The sequence below is a fragment of the Clavelina lepadiformis genome, chromosome 2 (genome assembly GCF_947623445.1).
Source record: "Clavelina lepadiformis chromosome 2, kaClaLepa1.1, whole genome shotgun sequence".
NCBI lineage: Eukaryota > Metazoa > Chordata > Ascidiacea > Aplousobranchia > Clavelinidae > Clavelina > Clavelina lepadiformis.
In genome coordinates this window covers 15,785,147-15,802,319 of record NC_135241.1, presented here as the reverse complement: position 1 = coordinate 15,802,319, position 17,173 = coordinate 15,785,147, and the positions used below count along the sequence as shown (strand labels likewise).

The 17,173-nt window shown below is 35.6% G+C and overlaps 2 protein-coding genes and 1 long non-coding RNA gene across 4 annotated transcripts; all 3 read right to left on the bottom strand.

Moving 5' to 3' along the window:
• Positions 1-2,227: 2,227 nt before the first annotated feature.
• On the bottom strand, positions 2,228-7,057 carry LOC143446997 (SPRY domain-containing protein 7-like). 2 transcript variants are annotated; one of them, XM_076946891.1, is made up of 5 exons: positions 6,857-7,057; positions 4,919-5,004; positions 4,590-4,781; positions 3,762-3,881; positions 2,228-3,615 (listed from the first exon to the last, which is right to left on the bottom strand). In XM_076946891.1, the coding sequence occupies exons 1-4, from the start codon at positions 6,960-6,962 to the stop codon at positions 3,765-3,767; spliced, it is 501 nt and encodes a 166-aa protein (XP_076803006.1). In that variant the 5' UTR covers positions 6,963-7,057; the 3' UTR covers positions 2,228-3,615; positions 3,762-3,764. The 2 variants fall into 2 exon arrangements, with proteins under 2 accessions (XP_076803006.1, XP_076803005.1); XM_076946890.1 differs by having other exon boundaries at positions 3,779-3,881.
• A 1,424-nt stretch (positions 7,058-8,481) lies between these two features.
• Positions 8,482-9,186, bottom strand: LOC143446713 (uncharacterized). Its single transcript, XR_013113973.1, has 2 exons — positions 9,046-9,186; positions 8,482-8,755 (listed from the first exon to the last, which is right to left on the bottom strand). It is a non-coding gene; the product is annotated as an uncharacterized LOC143446713 (long non-coding RNA).
• Positions 9,187-13,168: 3,982 nt separating this feature from the next.
• On the bottom strand, positions 13,169-14,246 carry LOC143446100 (uncharacterized). The gene is made up of 2 exons (XM_076945589.1): positions 14,042-14,246; positions 13,169-13,519 (listed from the first exon to the last, which is right to left on the bottom strand). The coding sequence occupies exons 1-2, from the start codon at positions 14,157-14,159 to the stop codon at positions 13,326-13,328; spliced, it is 312 nt and encodes a 103-aa protein (XP_076801704.1). The 5' UTR covers positions 14,160-14,246; the 3' UTR covers positions 13,169-13,325.
• Between the last annotated feature and the right edge of the window lie 2,927 nt (positions 14,247-17,173).

Genomic DNA, 17,173 nt, shown 5'->3' with positions numbered 1-17,173 from the left:
CTCAAGATCCGTTCATTATGTTTTGATTAGTTTTTTTGACCTACCCAAATGTTTTCAGGGGTGAGTTTCTTATTTTTGTTATTACTTTCAACTTTTATCTATTAGAGCAAAAAATTCTATTAATTTATTTAAATATTTTGCCCTTGAGAAATAACATCTTTTTGTATTTATAGTTTTCAAATAACATTAAAGCAATGCGCATGACATCATTTGCCATGTTCGCTACAGAACAATGTGAATTTCTACACGTTAAACAACTTAGATATTCGTCAGATATTGGCAGTTACATTAATAATGATATGGTACTAAGTTAAAATAAAATACACTCACAATAAAACACTTCTTGTTAAATTAAATCCAGACAATTCTAAAACTAACAAAAAATCTCATAACTCATCACTTTCCTTCCTCAAAAGTTTAGAGTTCGTGGCATGTATGGTTATACTATGAAATATAGTCTACTGAATGATTCTCATTCATTTTTGATTGTTGCTTTATGGGTTAGAAATCTTTTTGATGTTACAATTAATAGTGATTCAGTTATAGCTGCTTTTATCAACGAGTTGTGTATGTTGTATAGAAATCAGCTTTTCATAATTTCACAGAAAGTTTGGATGTTATGTCCATGTTGTCGTTGTAAAAGTACCTGTTGTAACCGATATTGGCAAAAAGCATAATTAGCTGAATTCGAGACTTGAAAATATGAACACTGTAGAATTGTAAACATTATAAATGGCGTATATAATAATGAGGTTCGATCTGTGGATGGTGTAACAAAAAAGAAACATTGCATCTTTCTCACATTTGCTTCTCACGACATACGCACAACACATTTAAAAAGTTCATTGAATGTAACTTGTCATCGATATGGTATCAGCTTGCTTTTGCCTTTAAATATTTTCATCTTGGCTATCCCACACTCTGACCGTTGCAAATCTTAAACACTGTACAAGTTATATTACGTAGGAAATGCATAATGTTTTTTGGAAATGAACAAATTGTTTACATTTCACATTGTTGAAAGTGGAAAAGCATATGTTCATCCAGTGGATGTAGTTGCAGGAGTTTCAAGGTAAGAAAGCACCAGTTCAAGTCAAGAAAGATAAAATTTCTGTAAAACACCTACCTGAGGTCAGAAAATATTCGAGGGTCACAAGTTAGCTTGAAATTTACCTTGTATTCATTCTTATCTCCACCAATTTTCTTACCTAATGAAACCTTCAGATTTTTCCTAGTGCTTTCAGTCAAAACCTTGCGTGAACCAGCAAATTGATGTCATTGGAACTTCATTTGAACATTACATTATTCAGTTGCAAGAAACAAAATCTTGATGCTTATAATGTTGTTTTGTAGTACTAGTACAAAAGCTTGATGCATTTCTTGGTGAATATAGCTCGTATAGTGTTTAAGACCTGCAACGGTTAAAGCAGGCTGATATATAATAGTAACAAGGTACATTAAATCAACTTTTCAAATGTGTTGCACACTATTTGTGAAGAATATAAACATTCAGAGTCTGTTACATTATGTACAAAAATGAAAACTATAATGCCAATAAATAAATTGTTTCGTAAATTATGCAAAATCTTATGATAAAAACAAGAGTTAAAAGTAACAACTAAAATGGGTCTACAGCGATTTCTTACATAGCACTTTCCATAATGGACCTTCCTCACTTGACACAATCTCAGAATGAAGTGTGTGATCGAAATTTAGATACTTGTGCTTTTTATTAGCTCAGGATTTTGTGAATATAAGTTGTAACATTTAATATAGTCAAAATTTGTAGCGGGATTATGTAAAAAAGGTAAGTGCGTAAGAGGGGGCATGCAATAACAATTTGTGAAAAAGGTGTGTACAATATATTATGTGGCACACTTCTTATCTACCTTCCCTCGTCTTCAGCAAAACAGAAACAAAATCACATTATTACTTTGTTGTTCAAAGATACGGGGTAAAATTATCTTTTTATTCAAATTCAAATTATCCATTAGTCTTGTAAAATATAGGGTAGTGGGGTGGCCGCGTTAGTAGATTAGTCGCTCAGTAAAGTATAACATCACACAAAGCTTCGTTTTTCGCATTTGGTGCTCTGACCACGTTATCAACTTACAGTTCAGCCACATGCTTGCTGTTAATCTACTGCTACAGTACTTTTAAAGCATTCTAATTTGTATTGTTGTTTTGGGTCCCATATACTGTAATTTATAGAAACCAGGCAACACCATAAAATAAAGCTTGTATTTGCAAAATAGCGTGTAAAATACATGATTATTATGGGACCTCATATTAAGATCAAGCAGGCATTACTTAAAATGCACATGATACAATTAATTTAAATCTTAATTGTAACGGTATTTAATCACTTACCTTAAGTTGCGAGTCAAAACAAATAGAAAAAGAAGAAAACAACTTAAATTTTGAGTGCATGCCTCTAAGCAGCATGTAATCAAAAGGCTAGGGATAATAGTTTGTGATAATTAAGACATCGGTATCATCATAAAAAGATGAAAAATGAATGCAGAAAAAATTCAATAAAAACTGTAAAATAGGAAGATTATTGCATATATCATTTGAATACATTCACGTTCATGCGAATATGTGAAGCTACACTATATAGCACAATCAACGAAATCTCTTAAAATAAATCCACAGTTTGCAAGGATATGCAGGGGCCTTCAATCAATAAAAAATGGCATAAATTTTGTATTATTATGCAGCAAAATTATTTACCTAGCATGGAGCTCTATGAAAATTTGCACACGGTTTTAGCTTACAATATCTCAAAGTCCTGTGAAAGAGGCTCAAAGTCAATGTTACTAGAGTTTTTGGCATAAAAATAGGTCTATTTTTATGCCAATTTTTGGAAACATTCTGCGTGCTATATTAAACGCACAAACTGCTAGGGAAACTCCCAAACTAAAAAAACAAGATCAAACATACCCACCCTCTGATTGGTTTGTCTAACTACAAATCTTATTTTTATCTGTTTTTCGGCTCCTGCATATACAAAACATCTTTTTGTAATAAAACTGTAATGCCAATGTAATTTCAAACAACGACTAATATCGAAAAGATATAAAACTACTGAAGTCATTATAAATTTGCTTAGTCAGAGGACTATTGGAAATGCAGTTTTGTATAAGTGATGGAGTTCACCTCCATATTTAAAAATAAATTGCAAAATGGTTAAACACTACACATAGTAAATGTGAAACTGCAAATAAGAAACATTCGCTAATCATATATGACGAAACATAAATTTTGCAAAAGTTTAACTAACTAAATCACAGGAGCTAGTAAAAAATCATAAATACAAACGCTATTTTTAATTTAGGTGTATTGGCATGGGCAAGCTTTCAAGTGCTCCTTTCACATAAATCAATGTAAAAGTACATCCAATGGTGATGGTGAAAGCAATGCTATAAACGCAGTGCAACAGACTTCATCTCGCAACACTTGTACTTGTATCTTAATACTTGCCCTCAGCATGATATGCAAACATAATTCTAGAATACTGCTAAAATATTTGCCTGTCTACCATAATTTGACTGTAACCGCTTGGCTGGTGTGACAAATCAGTGAACTGTACATCAAGTATAGCACTTTCATCAACTGCAAAATATATTTTAAAAGGTAAAAAGCTGTAGATATACAGTGGGCATTACAATATCTACTTTAATCACATAAGGCCTTTTAGTGATTTTTAAGGCGACAGTTATTTCAATGACAACTATTATTTAAGGTATTCGGTAACATACACTTTACATCATCCTACCATACAAGACAGGAAAAACTGTGCCTCTTATTCCAGGGATGGGAAAGTTCAATGATTTTCCATTTACATAGCAGTTCATTTCGACATGATCATATGATACACCCTGTATAAACAAACACAAAATAACAGAAAAGCCATGCACAAAATTAGCAAGGCTTTGCACCAAAACCATGTTTAGAAAATTTTAAAAGTTTTGCACCTCAAAACATATAACAACCTAAAAGGCAATTTACTAAATTCACATAGGCCCACTACATGACACACAGTAAAACTTCATTAGTTCAAAATTTTAGATAATTTGAAACCAATTCTTTGCAAATTGCCTATAAAAATACATGCAAACAACTAATGATAACCAAAAGACCTTCAACTAAAACTTTCAATTATAGCAAAATCTTTTTGTGGTCCTAAGCAATGTTCCCTCAAGTTTTGTACATGTCATGAGGCTAAAATTTGAATCCTGTGTTACGTTTTCATTAAGCTTGAGTTCATCTTAAAACTTTCCCAAGGATGCTAGTGATAACATTTAAGAACCCAAGTTACAGTTGTCACGACTTGATGCTGCATTTAAAGCCATTATCACTCTCCATAGCACTGTTGTTAAACTTAAAGTATTTCCTATTATCTATAAAGTTGCATAAAAAATGCTCGTTAAATGATTGCTAAAAATGCATTCAATGAACACCAGTCAGATTTTAATGTTTACTTGCCGCCACTTTACTAACTTAAGTAGTAGTACTTAGTAGTTTAATCAGCCCCTTTAACTTTTATTTTATGTCCACTGTAATACAATAACTAGCATTGCACTTACAACTACATCTCCTTCTGCAGGTTTGTATTTGGTATCATGTATTGTAATTTTGTTGTGGCACAGATGTCCATCATGTCGCAATACCCAAGAATATACATCTTCTCCAAGGGGAACCTTATTGACATCAATGTTACCCACAGCAAGACCAATGCCCCAAATTCCTGTGCTCTGTAGCTTTACTTCAAAATATGCCTGGAAATCAAATAACACTGCTCTGTTAAAGCTGAAATGCAAATCATAATAATGTTGTTGTAGACTCTACAACATTACACTACAATGTAGAGGCTGATGAAAACTAAATTTGATACAAGGACAGTCAAGTGAAATACCTTGTCTTGAACAATGGCAGTATTGGCTAGTGCAGCTCCAGTACCACAAATCCTTAAACCATTTTTAACAATAACAGCATCAGAGCCTAAACATATCAAAAAAATATGCTTTCAGTTTAAGAAAACAAAAATGATAGTTAACACCAGATAATTAATGCCTTGCACAAAGAAATAATAGTAGCCCGAATAGAATTAAAATTCTGTAAAGGTGATTTACAAGAGATTAAAATATGCACAATGATCTCATCATAGAAAATTGTTGATCAGGCAAAAAAATTTTAACGACGTAGTTACTGGTTGCTATTCAAACACATCAAGTATTCAAGTTTTTTTTTCTGTTCTTGTCTACCCACCCAAAATGCATGAAGCACAAAAATGTTGCGTTTTTGCACCTCAAAACACCACTTTAAAATGCATTTTGTAAATGTAAAATGTATTTTCATATCTATATGTGGACAATACAACAGCCAAATTATAATTTTCACTTTTGAGACGCCGTGTACAACTTATAGAGTCGTATACATTGATTTTAAAATGTCGAAAACTTACCTATTAATCTTATACGTTTTCCTGTGTAGGTTGCAACTGATAAGTAGCCGCAAAAAAGGAAATACAATGAATGTAAAAGAGTGAAGATGTAAAACGGCCTATAATGTTAGGTTCATGAGGGTATGGCCCAATACACCTTCCCTAAAGATGGTAGTGATAGCATAAAATAGTATTTAAGAGGGTAAATTATAGATTCTCTGAACATGTTTTAAGATTTTGATGTTTTCTGAGCAGGATTTTTACGCCAATTTGCTGAAATAGATTTGTCCTAAAAATATTTAGAAAAAAACCAATGCAATTGAATAGCAGCCTACACCACGATTAGTGACATTAATGAAATTTGAATGTTTCTTGACCACTTATATTTTAACAAAAAAAAACTGGGCATAGCTCTTTGTGAAGCTTGTCTTAAGTAGGGACTCACTTCACAGTGAGTTTTGTAATGTCATATCCTTTCAACATCAACCTTGGACAACGTGGATAACCATATTTTGCTTTTACAACTCGAACAGCAAACAACTCTGAATCAGCATGCAACTGCAATGCTCAATTTGCATTGTTGGAAGTAGGCTCTTTAGAAACTTTCTCTTGATGCTTGATAACCAGAACGACAAAAAATCTGACGTGTTTTACCATCAGCCAATCATGCTCTTGACTTCGCCACTTTGGTCATTGTTTTACAACAATGCTGTCTGAAGCTTTCACGTTATAGCATTGTACTTAAACACGCAATTCAATTTAAATATTGGAAAAATGAAAGGTTAAATTTCATGAATATTTTTGCGTTATACATCAGTTTATTTTTCTGAATTGTAACACAATGTAGCTGGCCAAAAAATGGCATCATGGTTATTACGCCATGAACCGTTTTTGTCAAAAGATGATTTAATCCAGTGTTTCTTAAAGTGACATAATAAACCAAGTGAAACATCCTGATCCTACTTTAACATGTTTTGAACAATTGGATTAATGTAGTCAAACCAAAACCTGCTCGCTTCAAGAAGGAAATCCAAAGGAAAACTTGCTGGCGATAAAGCTCCCAATTTGTGGAATGCAATCTTGAAACGCTGTATACAACGACTTTGTAACAGTGTATTACTCACTTATCATTATTATTGGATTTTCAGGGATCAATTAAGTTTTGAATCAGTCAATCAAAGGGTAATTTAGGATCGTTTCATTTTATGTTTGAGTGAATGAACGGGGCCATTTGTTGTTGGCGTGGGGCCCAATTTAAAAAAAATCCGTGTAATCGGCCTAAAACCGGCAATGAATCGGGGCTTTTGGATCTTGGAATTTCCATGCCGGTTACAATAACTGAAGGAACAGGCCTAGTTATAATAACTGCACTAAAAACAGCTTAACTTATTCTTTGAATATTTTACTCACCCATTCTTGATGTATCCAGAACGACTTTGGGTTGATCAAGCAGGGAATTTTCATTGTCACCAATTGCGGTTCCGGACCAACCCAAACATCGGTAAATACAATACATGATAACCACTTCAATACAAAATTCCGTTATTAAAACATGCGCAAGCTAGAAAAAACCACTGACGATTTCAAATACCCCTGCAACCTCAAACCAACGAATCGAGTTCACAGGAATGGGTCGCAGAAAAGCTTTTTATAGAAGGGAATTCCCCTGTAGCATGCTGTTGTTATTAGCTAGTAAAAGGAAGAATGGTATTGTATGATAATATGGTATCACAAGTTTTCCCTAAACCCGAAGGTAATTTCTGAGGTTTTTGAGTGGAAAAACTACGCTGAGTCATGCCAAACCACTACATCACAATGCCCGGAACAAATTTGGCGCTACACTGGCGATGATTCCTCATAGCTCGATCCCCGGTAACTGAGCTTGCCTTTCGAAATGCCACACATATTTTATTGCTTTTTTTTCGTTTTTTTATATAGTATTCCCCGAATTTAGAGCTGTCCACCAGGTCCACTGAACAGGGATAATTGTCGTTAATGCCTTGCCCAAGGGTATTATAACAGTATGGTGCCACTGGGTGTCGAAAACGAAACAAGAGCCGCGTTTATTGCGGAACCAGCGTTCGAACCATTTGGCTACCGAGCCGAGAATAAATGTTAAGGGGAAGGTTAAGGGGATCGCTCATGGGGTCGGTGACAAATGTAAAATATAACAGTTACGGCCGTGTAGGCTAACTTGGCACATTAGATGCCACTTCTATTGGGACGTTTCCGCACCCACAATACAGTAGGAAATGTCCGATACGGCGGATACGGGTGACATAAATTGAGTGGCAGAAACAATATAAAGCCCACCACACTTGTAGAAAACTTTCTCTCTCTCTCTTCAGAACCTACCGTTTGTCTGTACCCTTTTAGATCATGGGACAGCAGTTTAGATGCTTCCTAAACTATTTTCGGTCTTTCGTCCTGCCTGCCTGTTCGGTTATCATAGCATAGATTCTCCATATACATGTATATGTCATGTGTTATCTGTGGTCACGGAGATAAAAATAGGATAGGTGAAATCAACGATGTATAATTGTACCAAATGATTCTGTAACGCAAGAAATAACTTTAATCCTGATTTTGATTCTGATTTAATTTACTGTTTTATTGTAATCGTAATCGTTTAAATGGTGCACTGTGTCTTTTACCACTTCGCTACGTACAATAATCGTCAATCCTGCAGCGAACAATTAAAATCGTTGTGAGTTGCGGAGTCATTTTGATCAAAATATTCTACTGAACGCTTCACTGCTTGCTGTTAGTGAGGTTGTGAATTTTGTTTACATATTAATTGAAAACTTTCAAAAGTAAAACTTGCGTTGATTCCGGTGCGTTGTTTCAGTATATATTTTCTCTGATGTGCGATAATTAAATGTGTTAAGAGATATTTTTTTTTCTTTCTATATTTTTTGTCGATGTATATAGCTTTTAGGCTATAGCCTACGTATATCTATGTCCTCATTGAATTAAAATTTACGATAATTCATTAACTTTACCCGAAAAGTGCTCCGTATGCTTGAAAGTATCGCTTTCATTTTTTAGTATTAATAATTATTTGTTGCACTTCAAGGGTAATATGTAAAAACTCCGTAAATTAAGATCTCGTAATAATATTTGTTGAATAATGATAAATGTTTATATAGGCAACTGGTTAGGCAACAACCATGTGTATGGGTGCTTGAGATTTGCATTTCTTCTTTTTATTTTTGCGGTCTCCGCTTCTAGTTTCTTTCTAAATTCTTCCTGAAACTTCAAAATTGTCTCATCATTGAAAAGACGCTCCGGGAATTGTCCCAAGTATGTCTAACAAATGACAAGTTAAACACGTCAATAGGCGATTGGTATAGTCCTACATGCAAATATTCATTATTTCCTTCAGCGTATAGTCTGTTAGGTGTTATAAAATAATGGGTAGGCCTATACATTAAATGTAATTTTCATTATTTTTACTTTATCATTTATAGGAATTTATCGATTTAGGCATAGTAGCCTACATGTTTACAGTAATTGTTTCAGGCTCGTTCCAAAATTTAAAAAATAGTTATTAAACACATTAGAATTACAATAAACATATACAGTTGTACATAACTCACGTTGCTTGACAAAAAAGATGACAGTGCGTGAGTAACGGCGATTGCTCCGGATGCTATAAAGGCGTCTGGCAATGAGTGGAGATTACGTTCTTTCGTAGCCTGATATATTTTTGACATTCATTGCTTAAAACTATTTATTATACCGTAAAGTAAACGATTACATGACGTAAAAGTTAGTGCTATTCACGATTAGAAAACTAGTAGAGAATACCCAGAAAAATATTAATTTGCTTATACAACCTTAACATGCTAAGAAATGCTTACTAGCTATATTTAAGCCTCCAGGTTTTAGGGGAAGACACCAATCAGTATTTAGCCTACTTTAATATAGCGTTGCCTTAAAACAAATGAGTTCAATGGTTTCATACTCGTGTAGCAAGTGTCAGAAACATTATTTTTTCACTTGACATCTTTACTCGACTTTCCTTAATAGTCCAGTCAATCCGGCTCAAAATAGGGCTTGACCCACCACTAATTGCAAATGTTTTGACCCATACATTTTCTGAAAGCTTACATCATACAGAATAACATACTAAAAATCTGCTGCGAAAAATTTAGTGGAACACCCCTTTTTGGGGGTAAAAACAAAATGGCCGCCATGTGTCCCAAAAATCTTCATTTTAACGTACCTTTTCACCTAATTCATGTAATTTAGTTCTGTAAAAGAGCTCGTTCTATATTTCTGGTACAAGGAATTTATAAACAGACACTGGAAAGTTGAAAAATGAGATAAAAATTTGTCTTAATAAAATTTTATAACATAATTTAAAAATAAAATGGCCGCCATGAGTCTCAAAAATCTTCGTTTTTCCTTATCGTTTAACCTAATTCGCACAATTTAGTTCTGTAAAAGACCTAATTTCATCAAACAATTAATAGTTCAAACCAAGGCATTATCATCAGAGTCAATGTCTTCCATTAGGCCTAATGACGAATTTGAACATAACCCATGACATTCACATTCTACATTCTAAACCAGATTTCCGGCATGTGCATCGAAGTGTAGAACAGCCGGTCTTGCAGTTGCAGACAATCATTTCCAGGAACTGAGATGGAGCTGGAGGTTTGTCTGTCATCACAGGCACCAGACTGCCTTCACTAAAACGCCAACCCCACTATTCCGGTGGCACATCTGTCTCATGACCCAGCCACACCTGCACTTGATGATATACCCTCAGACTGTGAAACCTCGCTGCTGATGACGTGGGAGGAAGAGAACATGGGTCTACTGCAGTCGTACTTCTTGCTGTCTTTCCACAGAAAATTTGATATCTTAGATCGTCAAGATTGTCATCTTGCCTTCCATTGTACATGGCAATTAGAGCCAACTTCCCTGCTTTTACAACATCATTTGCATTTGCAGAGAATGACATGAAAGTTGCTGCAGCTGTTCTGAAGTTTTCATCAGTTCTTAGTTTTGTAACAGCTTTCTGTTTGCCTATTCCAAATACCCTTGAAGTGGTATCACATCCCAACAGTGCATGGGCAAAGAGAAGATTATTTGACACAGTGTCTCCAAGAAGTTTTCTGGTGACTGAAATACTGAAATGTTCCAGCACTTTGATGGTTTTTTAGTGCCCTTTTTAGATGCTGTTTGCAACCAGATGTTGTGTGTGGTATTACTCTTCTTGTAATGTATGAGCAAAATCAGAATGTCAGTATCACTTGCTAAAACTACAGTGTCTTGTTGCTGTGCAGATGACATCGCGGTTTCTACTATCAGGACATCTGCATCTCCTCTGGCATGGTGGACAACACATCCTGCTCTTTCGAGTCTGTCCCCTATCATATGGATTAGTCGCTGTTTATTTTTATGGTTAGCAAGAAAGTCTTCCTTTTTGGTTGAGAGCTTCATTGTTGGATCGAAGATTACTTCAGCCCCAATCCTACCAACAGTTCTTCGGAAGTGAGCACCATCTTTTGTGGATTCAACGATAAATATTTAATTAAATAGTAAATTATTTAATATCCATCCATCTTTATTAACTTTGCTGCTGTTTCTATTATGTGTCTCTTTTCCTCATCTCTGTCTTGCTTTGATTCTTGATGAAAGTTGCCAATAATCTGTGAGGCAGTTGCGTGCAGAGTAACTATATTCTCTTTTTCTTGCATGTCTGTAATTATTACCTTCTCATTGAAGTGCTGCTGCATCTCATTATTCATATGAGTGAATCCATATGGTTCCATGTCGGTGCCCTCCAAAAATTCTTGCATTTTATCTCTCAAATCTTGAATTGACAATGTCTCATCATCATTGTTTGTGAAGTATTCCATTGTCATCAGGAATGCCTCGTGTCGTTTAACATCTTTGGGTCTTCCACTTCTAACAACTTTCTTTCGCTTCCCTGTAGTAGATAATGGGTAATCACCATCAAAAACTTTTGGAATGCTGCGGCCAGTGCGAAAGTTGACATTACAAGCAGTAAGGTAGACTGCATCTGCAGCTGGTAAATCGTGTACATAGAGGACTCTCCCCTTGACAGCATCAGCCCAGGTTCCAGGAAAAGCAACACATGCTTGAAGTAGCTTATCACGGAAGTTCAAAGCTCTAATCGGAATAAGCTTATGGTCATTTTTTTTGCCATCATACATATCAGGACATCCACATAATATACAGTTGTCTCTGTAAGAGAAAGTGCATTCTGAACGAAGTGAGTGTTGACCATGATCTTCATCTTGATCTTCCTGACGCTTTTTCATTTGTACCAAGAGTGCTTTTGGATTGGTGTAACGTTTTCTGCACTCCACGTGTACAGACTGACCAACAACAATGTTCAGATTTTCTCCTCTCTGTGCACTTGCTTTCACAATTCCGTCAACACCTTTCGCTGTCAAAGTCACAGCTGCATCACATTCCAGTATAGAATTCGAGCAAAAAACACATTCATTCATAATGTAGAGATATCAATAAAATTCAACACACTTACAAGAAGGATATACAGTCTTTCTCAGATCATCAGATATAGAGAATGAGGTCTGTTGCAGAACTAAATTTTTCAGGCAAAGCAGCGCAATTATCACGATAGTTACGTTATAATACAAACGGTAATGTTTGTGAAATTTTGATCTGCAAGTTGAAGAAACATGAATATGATCAAACTAGCAAACTTTTTAAGGGTTTATGTTCGATTTATAGTGAGTTATTAACATAGGTCTTTTGCAGAACTAAATTAGATGAAAAGATATGAAAAAATTAAAGATTTTTGGGACTTGTGGAGGCCATTTTATTTTTAAATTGTTATAAATTTTAAAAAGACACGTTTTTGTCTCATATTGCAACTTTCCAATGTCTGTTTTTGGATTCCTGTACCAGAAATATAGAATGAGCTCTTTTACAGACCTAAATTATATGAATTAGGTGAAAAAATATGGAAAAATGAAGATTTTTAGGACACATGGCGGCCATTTTGTTTTTACCCCTAAAAAGGGGGTTCCACTAAATTTTTCGTGGCAGATTTTTAGTAAGTTATTCTGTATGATGTAAGCTTTCAGAAAATGTATGGGTCGAAACATTTGCAATTAGTGGTGGGTCAAACCCTATTTTGACTGGACTATAAAGGTGAGCCTGTCTTAAGCATTTTTGACGATTTAAACCCTTCTTAATATTGGAGTCCCAGTAATGTACGATGTGTTGCCTGTACCGCCCTCTCGCAAGCTCATTAGACAACTGCACAAAGGTATATCTCATCAGCAACAGCCTACAGTACTGTGAAAAGTATCAGTCAAAACGTTCTACGTTGATTTTGGTGTTTAGGATGCAGGATTGCAAACGCTTTATTATGACAGTTCCAAAGATATGGAACTTAGTTGTTGAACGGTTAAAAGATTCACGTATATGCAACTTTGCAAGGTACGTATTTGAGGCACAAAACGGATAGTTGTAGAAATAGCTTGAATGTTTGCCCCAACGCTTATTTATAGTATTGGCAGACTAGTTACCCTTTTTACACGCTACGCGTGGTATGTGTAAATGTGGCGTATAGTTGCGTTGATAAATATTGTTGTTTTATTCGTCTCGCCCTCAACACAGTAAGGTTGTTGTTATAATGCCGAAAGTAATGTCAGTGTAAATTTGATCATGAATTATACCATAACTTTTTCTGTATTTCTTCTTAAGCGGATGTAAAAAATCTTATGTGTTTATTTCTAGTTCCAAAAACTAGAGAAAGCATGATTAATAAACGAAACTAAAACGTCTGCCCGTGGTTTATTATTGTTATGAAGCCTATACTAGACCAATGTTTTATTTTTAAAACAAAGCTCAGTTTGATTGAACAAAATTAAGCTTTGATTAGCGTAATCAGCTTTCCTTCTGAATGAAGTGCAAGAGTTTCATCTGAGCCTCCGACAAACTTTCCGTTAATGAAGACTCTTGGAACACTTCGTGCTCCAGTCATCTCGAGCATAATATCTTGTATCATACTTCCATCATCTCGTTCATCGAGCTCCATTGTTGAATACTCTACCGCCAAGTCTAAAGCATGCAGTACATATGATATGGATTTCTTATTGAGCTATATAACCTACTTACAAGTTACAACACACGCGCATGGTGTCAGAATATTTATCCTATAGTACCGAGGAAAGTCTTTTCATACTTTAAACTCAGCGCAACGTTGAGTTATCAACTCTCGAGTCTGGACCTGAAGGGGAACTAGGCTTATATATTCCTGCTCGAACTTGGAAAGATTTCTCAGCAAATTTGAACAGGAACAATTAGCGCTGTTATTGTCTTGCCTACAAAGCGGACAGTATAACGATAGCGTAACGCCACAAAGAATTTATAGGTATCAAAACTGGTTTGTAGTTGTACAATTGCGGTTCAGATGCTGTTACCAGAACAAAATCAAATCGGAAAAATATTACTATAGTTATTAGTTATTACTATCACTTGGTTATTATTACAAATTTGCTGATTTAGTTATACATAATAATCAAAACACTTAACACTCAAAACACTCAACACATACTAATTTTACTTGTCATACCAACTCACCATCCAGAACTTTCTTTGTTTTTTTGCAGTATGGACAAAAGGTTTTTGAGAAAACCATTACTTTGTTGAACGATATGCTATCTTTGATCAATTGTTTTGTAGCTTCTTTGCTAGCCATTTTGTAACTTATTATTGTTTTAAAAATTAATTAACTTATACTAGGTCAAAACTAATAAAGCCTAAATATTGCATTCACTTATTTTGCAAAAATTTTATAAATCTTATTTTGACCATATATTATAACGACTCTTGTAGGGCCAGGATGTATCGAAACGGAAGATCTACAAGCGACTTTAATTGCAATGTACTACGATTTTAAGTGTTGTAGCGGACCTGGCTGCTTTGTATAAATTTGCCCACTGCAGTTTTGCTCAGTGTATCCTTATACACTATACAGCCTACGCTGAACAGTTCTCAGTTTTTAGCGCAGCCCATCCGTGGACCGTGAATTATGGTGGATGTTCAATCTAATGGCGTCTGACGCACAATACATAACATAGGCCTCCTGTAAATCTTCTGTCCGCACAGCTGTCTATGCAATTTATATGCACGGATGCCTCAATTGGTGTGATTATAGACACAGCGTTTTGTAACAGTCAGTGGTGTAGCGTGAATTTTGAGCGCCCGAGGCAGCTTGAACTACTGGGCTCCATTTTCTTCCCGATAAAAAAATAAATTTAACTATATACTGACGTATTTAGATTTGCGTTAAAATAAAGTGCAAAATTTTCTAAAAACTGCATCTGAAATACCCGCATTTGGCAACTAAGCCCAGAATGCGCGGGGCACAAAAACTCTGCGGATTTTTTTCGCTTCAAAACTGCTTTAAAGCGATTGACTGCTATACAACGGTTTTGAAACGCTGTATAAACAGCCTAAAAGATTTTCCTATTGGTTATAGCCGATAAGCAGTGTAGTCGCAAACAAGAATATGCCATGAACGGAACAGAATGAAGACGTAAAAACGTCTATGACCCAAAAAATTAGATTCATAGCCCAATGGACCGGTTTATCTTCATTCTTTGCCTTCAATGAAGCGATCATAACTTAGCATTCGCCAATTACCGTATTTTCTTGAATAGAAACCGCCCTTGAATAGAAGCCGCCCTCGAATAGAAACCGCACGGTTTGATTAAAAGTAAACAATAGTAGCCGCCCTCGAATAGAAGCCGCCCTCGCATAGAAGCAGCAGAAGACAATGCTGAAATCGCTTCGGTGTAAAATAAAGGCTGTCATTGAGAGCTTGCACATGCGAAAAACAGCAGTTGTCACATTACAGTAGTGATCGGATAGTAATAGAATAAAACCTTTTTGTCAAAAGAGAGCGCAGAATTTTATTGTCACCTAATCAATACTACCGGTACTTCATGTAATAAAAATAGAAGCCGCCTTCGAATAGAAGCCGCCCTCGAATAGAAGCCGCACAAAACGTTCAAAAATAAAAAATAGTAGCCGCGGTTTCTATTCGAGAAAATACGGTACGCAAAACTACAACCATTTTATTTTCAAATCATGTCAGATCAATTTTTCGTTGATTACGGTGCTGCAGCCGACATCCTAACCGCGATGAAGGGTCAGGGTAGCTTACTTCACGTTCATTTGGAGAAAAAGCACTCTATTCTGTCTTTCATATTAGCTCAAAACCTTAGGTAAAAATACATGTAAATGTTAAAGTATTCTATTTCTATGAATGACTACACAACACATATTTTGTTTTGCTGAAGCATTTAAACTAACTTTCGCTTTGTGGTCAATAAATTGGGGCTCTTAAAAATTTGGCGCACTGGGGAACGCCAACTCTCGCTATGCCACAGGTTACAGTAACTGTAAAGTTTGGCGTTGCTGATTACATTTCACCAGCCTTAAATATCCATGTGCAATATTAATATCACGATGACAAGCATATTCCAATCTTTTCATTGTGTCAATGTTTTCCTTTTGCTATGCGTATCATCCTGACTGACTAATAAAATAGGTGTAATATTTTACTAACACGATATTGTCTGCAAACAAAATAAACATATAGCTTACTCGGTTACGCCCTACTGTATTTTGCTCTGCTTGGGCAATATGCTTGTCGATCATATACCATAACTAAGGCAGAAAAGGAAACAGGAAACTACATTTGGCAAAGCGAGTATCCACTAACAGACACTTTACATCGTTGTTTATATAACTTGTAGCGAATTAATTTAACTAAAACCTTGCGTGTAGGCCAATATATTAGTTTTTCGCGGGGCGTTATATATTTTAACGCACAAATTATAGTCGCGCATTATCTACTGCAAATTATGACCAACATAAGACCGACACCTTGGGTACAAATGGATATGCCTAACTAAAATAATTCTCCTACGAGGTTACAAACATTCGGCTGTCGGTTACGTAATGCCTTTCTATTATTATGTCACAGTAAAAGCTTAGTTCAATATTGATTCAATCAGTCATTCTCTTTTTTGTCAAAATCGCGTCGGGGACGAAAAATCAAGCAAGGTGTTAATAGCATGCGTTAACCACCTGGAGAAAAGTGACAAGACCAATTATAAGGCTAAATGTATGTTCGAAAATAATTAAGGTAATAATTGCTAGCAACAACTCGCACGGCGATTAAAACCACAGTTAGTTAAACCAACAAAACATAAGTTTAAAAAGCAGCAAAACCTTCCATATGTTTTAGTCAACCACCAGCCTAATATATAATAGGCTAGCGCTAACTCGTCTACGTTGTCGATCAGTCCCGCGGTAACCTCCCCAATGAAATATCTCGCACAGATGTCATCCCAAATTTGTTCCAGCCATCGTGATGTAGAAGTTTGGCATAACTTAGCGTATGTTTCCCCTCCAACACTTAAACCTGGAATATTACCCTTTGGTTCGGAGAAAACTTACAAGGTTGCCAACTTAACTTACAAACAAGAAAACAATGAGAACAAACTCGAAGGGAATACAAGATTTTCGATCAGAAAACTTGCGCTGAGTCATGCGGCGTTTTACGTCACAATGCCCAAAAAAAATTTGGCACGAAAACGTTACTGCTTCAGACTCGTAGATGGCGGAACAGGGTGGGCCGGGTGGCTTACGGCGTCTTCTTTTTCGCTGGGAGGGCCTGACCAGACCATTTTTAAAAATATA

What these genes read in the sequence shown, in the direction of transcription:
- LOC143446997 (XM_076946890.1), bottom strand. Translation starts at nt 6,962, where the DNA reads ATGTATTGTATTTACCGATGTTTGGGTTGGTCCGGAACCGCAATTGGT. An exon ending in CTGCCATTGTTCAAGACAAG is followed by an intron (nt 4,782 to 4,918) that starts GTATTTCACTTG and finishes TTTGATTTCCAG; the next exon opens with GCATATTTTGAAGTAAAGCT. An exon ending in AGTTTTTCCTGTCTTGTATG is followed by an intron (nt 3,616 to 3,778) that starts GTAGGATGATGT and finishes TATATTTTGCAG; the next exon opens with TTGATGAAAGTGCTATACTT.
- LOC143446100 (XM_076945589.1), bottom strand. Translation starts at nt 14,159, where the DNA reads ATGGCTAGCAAAGAAGCTACAAAACAATTGATCAAAGATAGCATATCG. An exon ending in AACAAAGAAAGTTCTGGATG is followed by an intron (nt 13,520 to 14,041) that starts GTGAGTTGGTAT and finishes TGCATGCTTTAG; the next exon opens with ACTTGGCGGTAGAGTATTCA.